Source organism: Mobula hypostoma, chromosome 2, assembly GCF_963921235.1.
Source record: "Mobula hypostoma chromosome 2, sMobHyp1.1, whole genome shotgun sequence".
Lineage (NCBI taxonomy): Eukaryota > Metazoa > Chordata > Chondrichthyes > Myliobatiformes > Myliobatidae > Mobula > Mobula hypostoma.
In genome coordinates, this window is record NC_086098.1 from 35,130,756 (window position 1) to 35,143,442 (window position 12,687).

Genomic DNA, 12,687 nt, shown 5'->3' on the forward strand with positions numbered 1-12,687 from the left:
AAATGTAAAGAAGCTGTTTTCGCAAGAATCTACAAAATAATTCTGTCAAACTATAGAGAACAGTGGCCATTTTATTAGGTATGCCAGTACATATGCTGGTTAATGCCAATATCTAATCAGCAGATCATGTGGTAGCAACTCAATGCATAAAAGCATGCAGACATGGTCAACAGGTTCAATTGTTGTTCAGATCAAATAGCAGAATGGGGAAGAAATATGATCTCAGTCACTTTGACCGTGGAGTGATTTTTGGTGCCTGACAGGGTGGTTTGAGTATCTCAGAAACTGCTGATCTCCTAAGATTTTCACACACAGCAGTCTTTAAAGTTTACAGAGAACCATATGTAAAACAAAAAAACATCTGGTGAGAGGCAGTTCAGTGGACAAAAACACCTTGTTCATGAGAATGTTTAGAGGAGAAAGCCCAGGTTGGCTCAAGTTGACAGGAAGGTAACAGTAACTCAAATAGCCATGTGTTACAACAGCGGTTCGGGCAGGTGGGGCTCATCAGCCTTGGACTGCAGCCCGCCTAGCAGAAGAAAAGCTCTGATTTTAAACCTCCACTGCCTTGCCGCCATACCCACCCAAGGGAAGGGCTCGGGGAGTAAACCCCAAGGAAGAAATCTGGAGCCGGGGTCCCTAAGGCAGTTTGATGTTGCTTACAACTTCACTCTGGCAACCTCTGTGACGACACTGGTGCCAAGCTGTATCCCTCCCCTTGGACTACATCAGTGATGTGGAGAGGGGGAACCCGATGCATGGGCAACGGCCGGTTCTTCACATCTTCCCGCCCAGGCTTGCGCCCTGGAGAGGAGACAGTCCACCAGAGGCGCAAACCCATGATCCCCTGGGATTGACGGCTGCCTAGCCTACTGCAACAGCGATGAAACTCTCCCACATAGATTTCTTGTCATTGTCAGACATGATGGACAACCTCCAGACAACAGTGGTGTGCAGAACAGCATCTCTGAATGTATAATACATTGAACCTTGAAATGGATGGGCTACAGCAGCAGAAGACCACAAACACATGGATATACACTCACTGGCCACTTTACTTGGTGCCTCCTGTACCTAATAAAATGGCCACTGAGTGCATATGAAACTGTCTTCTTACAACACATGAACAGAATTTCAAAGAATGATTGATATAGCCCTTAGTGATTGATATAGCTCTTAGTTTAAAGACCTAGAAATACTTTCCAAGCCACTATTCCCAGTTAACTCTGCTTACATTCACAAAAATGCATGGAAGTATTTGCAGTGACAGTGTGAATAACACTTTAGTCATCATATTAGAATGTGCAGATAGCTGCACCATTAGGGTGCTCCCCTGTGTATAACTGATAGCTTGCCAGAGAACATTAAAGTACATGGCAGAAAGCCAGGTTAAATAATAAGTTAAGAGATCTCACCTTTATTCGAGCTATTTGATGGCACCCAATCAGTTTCCTTTAGAGTTCTGAATTGGACACGCTTGCTGGCCCGACTTTCCCCGTTCAGACCAATTGACTGAACTTGGATCACGTACTCTGTATCTTCCTCTAAGTCCCACAGCACACATGCTCGGTTCGTTGTATTCACTTCACGGATTGACCGTTGCATCTGACCATCTTTTCGCTGCATCAAACAGCAATTGAAAAAAAATGAGCTGATGATAAATAAATTTTCCACCATGATTAAAATTCAACTCACTTTTTATACATATAAAATAACTGTTTTACAAGATTTCAAATAATGACAGACTACAGCAAGCTTCTGGCAAGGGCTGCCAAATAAAGCCCAAGAGTTCCCACGTAAGACATCCAAGCAGGAGAGATTCAGAAATTAACCTAATTATTGTGCATCACACACAAAATGCTGGAGGAACTCAGTGGAAAGGAGTAACAACAGTCAACATTTTAGGTCAAGACCCTTCATCAGGACCTCAGCTTGAAACGTTGACTGTTTACTCTTTTCCCTAGATGCTGCCTGGCCTGCTGAGTTCCTCCAGCATTTTGTGAGTGTTGCTTGGATTTCCAGCATCTGCAGATTTTTTCTTGTTTATATTAATTTTGCATTTTCTGTTTTTAAGAAAAAAAGAACGATAAAAATAAGGTGCGCATTTCATGGATGCCCGCCCCTTGTGAAGGAGGGCTGTGGAGTCTGACTCTTGCTCGGGTGTGGTGGTCCTGATATTCGGCTTCAGGCCTTATTTCCTTGGATACAACAGTTAAAAAAAACCCTAGATTTCAGGACGCAGATGACTGGGTCACAGTCAGGCAAGGGAAGGGAAGGGAAATGGGCAGCCAGTGCAGAGTATCCCTGCGGTCTTTTGCCTCAATAATAAGTATACCACTATGGATGTCCTACGGGGAGGGGGGTAAGATGCAGCAACCAGGTGTCTGGTACTGTTGCACAGAAGACAAGAGAGGTGAAGAGGACCGCAGTAATGATAAGAGATTCCATAAGTAGAGGAATTGAAATGAGATTCTATGGACGCGAATGATATGTTGCCTCTCAGGTGCCAGGGTCAGGGATGTCTCAGATCAGGTTTATGGCACTCTCAAGGGCGAGACTGAGCAGCCATTAGTCTTGGGACATATTGACACTAATGATATTGGTAGAAAGGGTGAGGAGGTCCTGAAGAGTAATCTTTGGATTAGTGCATGTGCCACAAACCAGTGAGGGTAAGGATAAAATGATTTGGCAAATAAATGCTTGGCTGAGGATCTGGTGCAGGGGGCAGGGGTTCAGATTTCTGGATCATTGGCATCTCTTCTGGGAAAGATACGACCTGTACAAAAGGGATGGGTTACACCCGAACAGGGTTAATATCCTTGCGGGCAGGTTTGCTCGAGCTGTTCAGGAGGGCTTTTGGCAGGGGAATGAGGACTGGAATGATTGGGCTGAGGATGAGATAGTTGATTCAGAAACAAAAGCAGTGTGTAGAGAGACTGCTAGCAAGAAGAGGCTGATGATAGGGCAAAATTGCAATCAATGGGATGAGTTGCAGTGTAAAAGGGGGACAAAATCAAAAAGGGTGATGAATACAGTACTGAAGGTGTTATATCTGAATGCGTGCCATATATGGAATAAGGTACAGTAGATGAACTTGCATCACAGTTACAGATTGGCATGTATGATGTTGTGGGCATCACTGAATCATGGCTAGAAGATTATAGCTGGGAGCTTAACGTCCATGGATACTCATTGCATCGAAAGGACAGACAGGTAGGCAGAGGGGTTGAGGTTGCTCTGATGGTAAAAAATGAAATCAAATCACTAGAAAGAGGTGACATGGGATCAGAAGGTGTAGAATCATTATGGGTAGGTCTAAGAAACTGCAAGGGAAAAAGACCATGATGGGAGTTACAGACAGATGTCTGAACAGCAGCAAAGATGTGGTCTACAATTTACAACAGAAGATAGAAAAGGCATGTCAAAAGGGTGTGACTAGAGTCCTTGACGAGGGTGGCCTGGACCCAAATACTGGAGTATCCAAGGCTAGGATCGAGACATGGTTTCAAACTGGATAGAGAATCTGAGAACAAAACAAACACTAGGCAAAATCATGGGTAGGCTTATGATTGAGCAGCGAACCTCAGATCAGGTGCTCCTTAAATGCTCAATATTTGGCGCCCAAAACATGATTTCCAATCAGCGGGACTGTCCTGAATTTTTAAAGGAGCCATGCCAGCTATCCATACCTCAGAGAATTAGAGCATCTAAACCTTAGAAGCTGGCATGGATGGGTGTGTGTATAATAAAGGGCAATATTATGATAGTCATGGGGGATTTCAATATGCAGGGAGATTGGGAAAATCAAGTTGGTGCTGCATGACAACAGGGGGAATTTGTTGAATGCCTACAAGATAACATTTTAGAGCAGCTTGTGGTTGAGCCCCTAGGAGATCAACTTTTTTGGATTAGGTGTTGTACAATGAACTGGAATTGATTAGAGAGCTTGAGGTAAAGGAACGCTTAGGGATAGGTGATCATAATATGATAGAATTCACCCTGCAATTGGAGTAAGAGAAGCTAAAGTCAGATATATCAGTATTACAGTGAAGTAATGGGAATTACAAAGACATGAGAGAGGAGCTGGCCAAAGTTGATTGGAAGGGCACACAAGCCAAGTTGATGGCAGAGCAGCAATGGCGAAATTGCTGGGAGCAATTCAGAAGGCACAGGATAGATATATCGCAAAGAAGTATTCTACAGGCAGGATGAACAACCATGGCTGAATAGTCATAGTCATACTTTATTAATCCCTGGGGAAATTGGTTTTCGTTACAGTTGTTCCATAAATAATAAGTAGTAATAGAACTATGACTATGACTATGACTATGACTCAACCTGGAGGTTAACCTTAAGGGTATCCTGCACGAGGACTCCCAAGTCCCGTTGCATCTCAGAACTTTGAATTCTCTCCCCATTTAAATAATCGCCTGCCCATTTATTTCCTCTGCCAAAGTGCATAAGCATACACTTTCCAACATTATATTTCATTTGCCACTTTGTTGCCCATTCTTCCAATCTATCCAAGTCTCCCTGCAGACTCTCTGTTTCCTCAGCATTATTATTGATCTTTCAAAAATCAAATGATTCTGCCATGGTTCCAGGGGAATGGAAAATTGCACTCCACTCTTCAAGAAGGGAGCGAGGCAGAAGAAAGGAAATTATGGGCCAGTTAGTCTGACCTCAGTGGTTGGGAAGATGTTGGAGTCGAGTTCAGGATATGGTTTTAGGATATGGAGGCACAAGATAAAATAGGCTAAAGTCAGCGTAGTTTCTTTAAGGGAAAATCTTGTCTGAAAAATCTGTTGGAATTCTTTCAAGAAATAACAAGCAGGACAAACAAAGGACAATTGGTGAATGCTGTGTACTTAGATTTTCAGAAGGCCTTTGACCAGGTGCCACACATGAAGCTGCTTAACAAGTTAAGAAGCCATGGTATTACAGGAAAGATTCTAGCATGGATAGAGCTTTGGCTGAATGGCAGGAAGCAAAGAGTGGAAATAAAGGGAGCCTTTTCTAGTGCACTGCGGGTGACTAGTAGTGTCCGCAGGGGTCTGTGTTAGGATCGCTTCTTTTTACTTTGTATGTCAATGATTTGGATGACAGAAATGATGGCTTTGTGGCCAAGTTTGAGGAGGATACGAAGATAGGTAGAGGGGCAGGTAGTGTGAAGAAGCACAAAACCTAGAGAAGATCTTAGATTTGGAGAATGGGCAAAGAAGTTGCAGTTGAAATATAGTGTCAGGAAGTGTATGGTCTTGCACTTTGGTAGAAGAAACAACAGCATACACTATTTTCTAAATGGAGATAAAATTGAAAAATATGAGGTGCGAGGGGATTTAGGAGTCCTTGTGCAGGATTCCCAAAAGGTTAATTTGCAGGTTGAGTTGGTGGTAAGGAAGGTAAATGCAATGTTAGCATACATTTCAAGAGGCCTAGAATATAAAACTAAGGGTGTAATGTTGAGACTTAATAAAGCACTGGTGAGGCCTCACTTGGAGTATTGTGAGCAGGTTTGGACATCTTATCTTAGAAAGGATGTGCTGAAACTGGAGAGGGTTCAAAGGAGGTTCACGGAAATTATTCCAAGATTGAAAGGCTTATCACATGAAGAGCATTTGATGGCTCTGGGCCTGTACTCACTAGAATTCAGAAGAATGAGTGAAGGATCTCATTGAAACCAATTGAGTGGTGAAAGGCCTTGATAGAGTGGATGTGGAAAGGACTTTTCCTATGGTGGGAGAGTCTAAGACCAGGGGCTACAGCCTCAAAATAGAAGGGTGTCCTAGAACGGACATGAGGAGGAATTTCTTTAGTCAGAGAGTGGTGAATCTGTGGAATTCATTGCCACAGGCAGCTGTGGAGGCCAAGGCTTTGTGTATTTTTAAGGTAGAGGTTGGTAGATTTTTGATTAGTCAGGGCATGAAGGAATACGGGCAGAAAGGCGGAGATTGGGGCTAAAAAGGAAATGGATTAGCCATGATGAAATGGTGGAGCAGACTCTACAGGCCAAATGGCCTTAATCTGCTCCTGTATCTTATAGTCTAATACAAAAAAAAAATGCATGCAGTGCATTCTACATGTATCCACAGCCTTTTCACAGCATACCATAAAAGTGTCCATTTTGGAATGACAGTATGCTTCAGTAAAGTATTTAAAACGGCTACAATGCTGCAATTGAGAGGTTGGTTTGATATTCACTGCTGTTGCATGGGCTTTCCAGCCAGCCCAGGCGATGCCTCCCCAAAATGGTAGCTATCCTGCTTTGGATGAGGAGCGGAAGCTGCCCACACCAAATCTGATGAGATAACTCTTTGCTGTTCCAATCACGTACCACTTCTTGGCCCCCCACTGAAACCTTTGCACATTGAAACTTCACTTCCTTTTATCACGACTATTGATCTGTTCCTCTCCCAGATACTCAGGGATGGTCATAAAGGCATTTGATCCATGGCCTCTTGCTACTAATTCCTCCTCCAGATCAGCCAGTTATTTTTGTTGGCTAGGGTGGGAGGGAGACTAAGGTCAACAAAATGGAAGGATTGTAGTATTAAATTCAGTCAGTTGCCTCTGCCCACAGAATTGTAAGATTCTTGGTTGCTTTCCTGTTTCCTTGGTACTTGTAAATATCTACTTAATTAGAGAAACAGGTAGTTCAGCTATAATGAATGTTTCCAGAATGAGGATAGTTTCCATGACATGAATTTGACTGATGGATAGGGAACATTATTTGCATTACACGGGCTGCATTGGTTACAGAAAAATCATGACACGAAAACCTATTTAAATTTATGCTTTCCAACAACTGCAGCTTGTTCTACTCTATCACAATTTTCTGTATTGTGAGGTTTTTTGGATAGAAATTTATCACAGAGCTGAAGAGTCTAAACACTTAAATTGCCCAAAGCAAATGCACCACTGCAACAGCTATCAAAGGGTTCTGGGGATTATTGGTCCCTTTGTGCAGGTGAAGCTTCATTTGCATTGAATATCTGATTGGTCCATTTGTGGTGCCATGTTCAGTGTGGGCCAGAGTCTCTCCGAGAAGGTTTGGAGGGATAGAGTGCATTTCAGCATAAATCCACTGGGACATAATTCTACTGGGATATATATATGCCTAAGACTTTTGCATAGTACTGTATTTGTAACGTGGAACAGAAAGCATGTCTGTCAATCTGATGAGAGCAAAGGATTTTGGGAATGTTGAGGGTGGAGTGCTGCGGGAGGGGTATGGGACAGATGGCAGAGATGGGGTGCCGGGGTTGGCGCAGGTACACACACACGCAGCCCTGAGACACCAGGCAAGGTTATTTGATTTGAAACAATCAGTTTATTGCTCATCGCAGAATGTTTCTCTGTGGTACTTCCCACTCCCTTCCCCTTCCCCACCCCCTTCCCTACCCCCTTCCCTCTCTCAGTCCACAAGAGTGACCCATATCAGAATCAGATTTATCATCACACACGTCGTGACTTTCTATTTTGCAGCAACTGTACAATGTGATACATAAAATTACTACAGTACTGTGCAAGTCTTAGGCATCCTAGCTATATATATGTGTGCCTAAGCCTGTACTGTAGATTAATACACTTTGAGTACAGATTGCATGATTTAGCTTCTAATCCTTTGAGGTTAAAAGATTAAGGAGAGATCTAATTAGGCATTTAAAATAACTGAAAATTTGCTCACTAAGTGTTTTTTAAAGAAATGTGAGCTGGAAAGAGCAGGGAAGTATCTCAAACTCTTAAGAAAACTTTCTGTTGATCGTATTCACTTCCAGCCATTGTAAAATTCTCTCTCAGTGAAGAAGTTTCTCAATCTTGAATGGACAATCCCTGATTTTGAAATAACACCTCGGCCAAGGGAAATCTCAACTTCACGTCTACCCCTGTAGGACTGAGATCTCTTATTCTTCTAAAGTCAAGAGGGTATACGCCCAGGCTGCTTAATATCTCCTCACCTGACAAGCCACTATCCCAGAAATCAATCCAATAAACCTTCCCATCAGCCCTTCTTTAGGGGCATCAGAGCTGTGCACAATATTCCAAATCTTCCCTCATCACAGCACATTCACCATCGCAATTAGTCATCAATACTCTTGTATCCAAATCCTCTTGCACTGAAGGACAACATTAAATCTGTATTCCTAATTGGTTGCTGGCTACATATTAACTCTCTGTGAATCCTGTATGGGAAAGCATGGCTTTCCTTGAATGCCAGCATCTCTCAATTCCTCACCATTTGAAAAGCAGTTCTGTGATTCTGCATTTTTTCCACCAAAGGCTTCACCTACATTACTTCGCACTTTACATCCCATCTTCCATGTTCTTGTCCACTTACTTAAACTGTCTCTGCATATCTCCCTGAAGCCACTCTGTATGCTTCCAGCACTGCATTATCAGCAAATGTGGGTAAAGTGTACTTCATCCTTTCATTTAAATCATTGATTTCAACCAGCTGGGTTCAAGCACTATTCCCTGTGGCTCCCCACTGTGCAAAAATTCTCATCATGAAATGACCCATTCATTCCTACTTTCACATATTCTACCAGGCTCCTTTATCATACTGAAGAGTGTGCTTTTTTTTTTTGCATCACTACAGTTCAATCTTCCATCCTCAGAATTCACTTCCCATCTTGCTGCACTTCTTCACCTCTTCCCTTCCTGCCATTCCAGGTGGAGCAGCAATTCACGTACTCTTCTTCCAATCTAATTTACTGTGCTCACAATGTGGTGTCCTCTACAATGGAACACCCAAAGGTCAACTGAGTGAAGCTCATGGAACAACTATGCTCTACCAAGCCAGTAACACTGAATTTCCTTCTTTATGTCAGCTGAATTCACTATCCTACTGCCACTCTGACATTTCTGCTTGCAACACCTGCACAATTACAATGCAAGCTTGAGGAGCAACACCTGCACTTTTCTTTTTCAATATTTTAATTAATTACTTGCATAGATGAATACAAAATACATTATGATATTATGGAAACAAAAACAAGGTTGAAATGCCCCAAATCTATAAATAGTAAATCAACCATAATATTGAAAAGGTATATTTTATTCTAATCAAAAGCAAAATCAAAACCCCATAATAAAAAAAAAGAGAAAAAAAATCTTGGACATATAGTCGTAAATTCAAACATATAATAGCCATCATCATTGCTGAACAAGTCGAAGATTGTGAAAGTAGTTCCAAAAAGGTCCCCATAATGTGAAAAAATCTTGTCTAGCTATAGAAATAGCACACCTAATCTTCTCTAGATTTAAACGTGACATAACATCAATCAACCAATGGGCATGAGTAGGCAGAGTGGCATCTTTCCATTTAAGCAACAAAACTCTTCTGGCTAAAAGAGAAATAAAAGCCAAAAAATGCAAATCATTCGGCTTAAGAGTAAAATCACTTACTCCAACAATGCCAAACAAAGCAGTCAGAGGGTTGGGTTTAAAGTGTACTTTAAAAAGCTCCAAGGAAGTTTGAAATATTTCCAAAATTTATCAAGCCGTGGGCAGGACCAAAACATATGAATTAGAGAGGCCTCTTCGACAGTACACCTATTACAGTATGGAGAAAAATCTGTGTAAAAACAAGAGAGCTTATCTTTAGTCATATAGGCTCTATGAACCACTTTAAATTGTAAGAGAGAGTGACGCGCACATAACGAAGAGATGTGAACACGTTTAAAAATTTCATTCCAAGTATCCTCATCAATTGAAATCTGTAGGTCTTGTTCCCAGAGATAGTAATTTTGTCTAATGGAATGTTTCTCATTGCCAGCAACATACTATAAATATTAGAAATAGATCCATTATGAAAAGGTTTCAGAGTAAAAATTGTATCAATTAAATTCTCATGTGGACATATAGGAAATATATGAAATTGAGAACGCAAGACGTCTCTAATTTGTAAATATCTAAAAATGTGAGCTTTACGAAGATTATATTTAATAGATAGTTGATCACATAAGGAAAGACTATCTCCACAAACAGATCCTGAAAACATTTAATACCTAGTCTATTCCACTCTTTAAAAACTACATCAGTCAAAGAAGGTTTAAAAAAATAATTAGAAAAAATGGGACTAGAGAGTGAAAAACCAAATAACCCAAAGAATTTTCTAAATTGTAACCAAATCCTCAAAGAATGTTTAACTACATAATTATCAGTTAAATTAGTTAAGGATAGAGGAATTGAAGAACCAAGAACAGAAATAATAGAAAATTTAGTAACAGAATTAACTTCTGAAGAAACCCAAACTGGACAGTCTTCACGATTAATATAATATAACCAGAACATAAGGTAGCATATGTTGACAGCCCAGCAGTAAAACCTAATATTGGGTAGGGCTAATTAATCCCCCATTTTTTTTAGTTTTCTGAGATGAACTTTGTTTAATCAGGGGGTTTTATTCTTCCATATATGAGAAGATATAATTGAGTCTAAAGAGTCAAAAAAGGATTTAGGAATAAAAAACAGGTAGGGCTTGAAATAAATATAAACGTTTAGGCAAAATATTCATTTTAATAGAATTGATATGTCCAATCAGCAATAAAGAAAGGGGAGACCAATTTCATAGTACCTTCTTAACATACTCCAAAAGAGTGATAAATTTTTCTTTTTAAAAAGAAATTTATAATTCCTAGTAATTGTTATACCCAAATAAGTAAATTGATTTCTTACAATTTTAAAAGGAAGGAAAAGAAAATCTCCATTTGTTTAAGCTCTGTGGTAATTTTTAAACACACATCCAAAAGTTGTTGAGACGTTTCACTCTGAGCTTTCCGAATTAGCTGAGCAATAGCTTCCATAGTCACAGAAGGATCCTCTTCTTTTTTAGAAGTTTTAGCACGAGACATCGTAGTACTCCAAGAGTAAGTTTTCAAATCAGATTGGATTCAGTAATTTAAAAGGAACGGAGCCATTCGAGAAACACGTCTACTCCATGCATTGCCAGTAGGAGGAGTCACACTTGCACTTTTGTCGGTGTCAATATTGATTCCTCCAACCTTAGCTGACTCACTCTTTCTTTCTGCCTTGATTAGAAAGGGTCATTCCTGCCTACCATCGTCTTGGCTCGGTTGTCTTTTGTATCGTTTATCCTGCTGCAGACCTCTCACAACTTCACCATTAGCAACACATGGTATAGACAAAGAGGCTTAATCTGAAGTTAACTTCCATATTAGGCCATTCTTATAGAAATAAAATGTAACCAAATATATGTAATGCGTAAAGGAGAAGAGAATAATGCTTATCATGGAAAATTTCATCTGGTAACAGTTAAACTAACAGGAAGAGAGATAATGAAAAGGGTTTATGGAATGAAAGTCTTGCAATTCATGCAAGAGTCTATCCTCTGAAATAATACATAAAAAGCAATACACAGTAAACTAGAACAGGTTATCAAAAACATAGGGAGATACACAGGCAACAGCAATCAGTATTTAATATGTAAGAAAATAAAAAAGGTTGTAAATACAGCAAAGCCCAAGTTAAGAAAAATTTGATTTTGCAGAGACAGGGTTGGAGCCAGTGAAAATCATAGGGACATATGGTTCATGGTTATTCAACGTTATGTTATAATTGCTGTTGGAATTAGAAATAAAGTTTCTGAATTGGAGACATGATCAAGTGAGTGATTTAATTAGTAAGTGCTCTAAAATATAGAAAGCTATGGTGAATAAACTTTAGTACAGATAACTTTGTAATGGTACTTGGAAAATACCCACTAATAATTGGTAAATTTGAAAAAAGATATAGTGCTTTCCTGGCGTGTATGGTGAATAAACTCTTCTTGGGATTCCAGCTGGGTATGGGTATCGACTTTAAGTGTGATTCAAATGACACACTTTGCCTTCTTCATCAAGGATGATGCCTATGCATGTCTAGTCCAGTGGTAATTATAACCCCCATAGTCCATCCCTCCTGTTTGGTTAGTCCTCATCCAATCAGGTTCTGTTCTCCCACCTTGTTTACAACCAAATTCCAGGTCTAAGAGCCAGACCTCCATCTTTGTTAAAAATACTTTTTCTCTAGTTTTAATTCAATGGCTTCCTACACCAAGTGGTCCCAAAAGCCATTGGCATAGTATGATAGTTTCCTATCATCAAAGTCAAGCCTATAAGCCATTCTCTGGGTAATGCAAATGGATACACCTCCTGTGTTCCTTGATGTGGGTTTTCACTGTGCGTCCAGTCTGGCTGACATATGCTGCCCCACATTCACAGGGAATCCTGTAACCGCCAGCTGTCCTTAGTCCCAGGTCATCTTTGATCCACATAAGCTGAGATAAGAGCTTCCTTACGGGTTTGTGGTTGGTATTTCTGGTATTTCTTCAGGATCCTGGTGGTCCTTCTTGGAGGACAGGTGGTGTTTCTGTTTGGAGAAATCGGCAGTAGCAGAACATTGATTTTCATTGACTTGGGATTGACTTCGACAGCACAAAACTACTGTGCCACGCCAATGGTTTTTGGGACCACCTAGTAAAGCAAGCCATTGAAATAAAACTAGAAAAGCAGAATTTTAATAAAGACAAAGGTCTCACTCTAAGTATGGACTGAAATTCGATTGTAAACAAGGTGGGAGAGTGGAAATCAGATTCGATTAGGACTAACCAATCAGGAGGGATGGACTACGAGAAGGTGGCAGAACCTGTCATTGGAAATGTTGGTTATAATCAATACCTATACC

General features: G+C 40.5%; 1 protein-coding gene across 2 annotated transcripts in view; it reads right to left on the bottom strand.

Moving 5' to 3' along the window:
- Positions 1-12,687, bottom strand: part of fndc4a (fibronectin type III domain containing 4a) — a 220,680-nt gene that overhangs the window by 105,728 nt on the left and 102,265 nt on the right. For both annotated transcript variants that reach the window (XM_063070869.1, XM_063070859.1), the window contains exon 3: positions 1,416-1,620. In XM_063070869.1, coding sequence (XP_062926939.1) covers positions 1,416-1,620 — 205 coding nt within the window. The remainder of the gene's footprint in view (positions 1-1,415; positions 1,621-12,687) is intronic.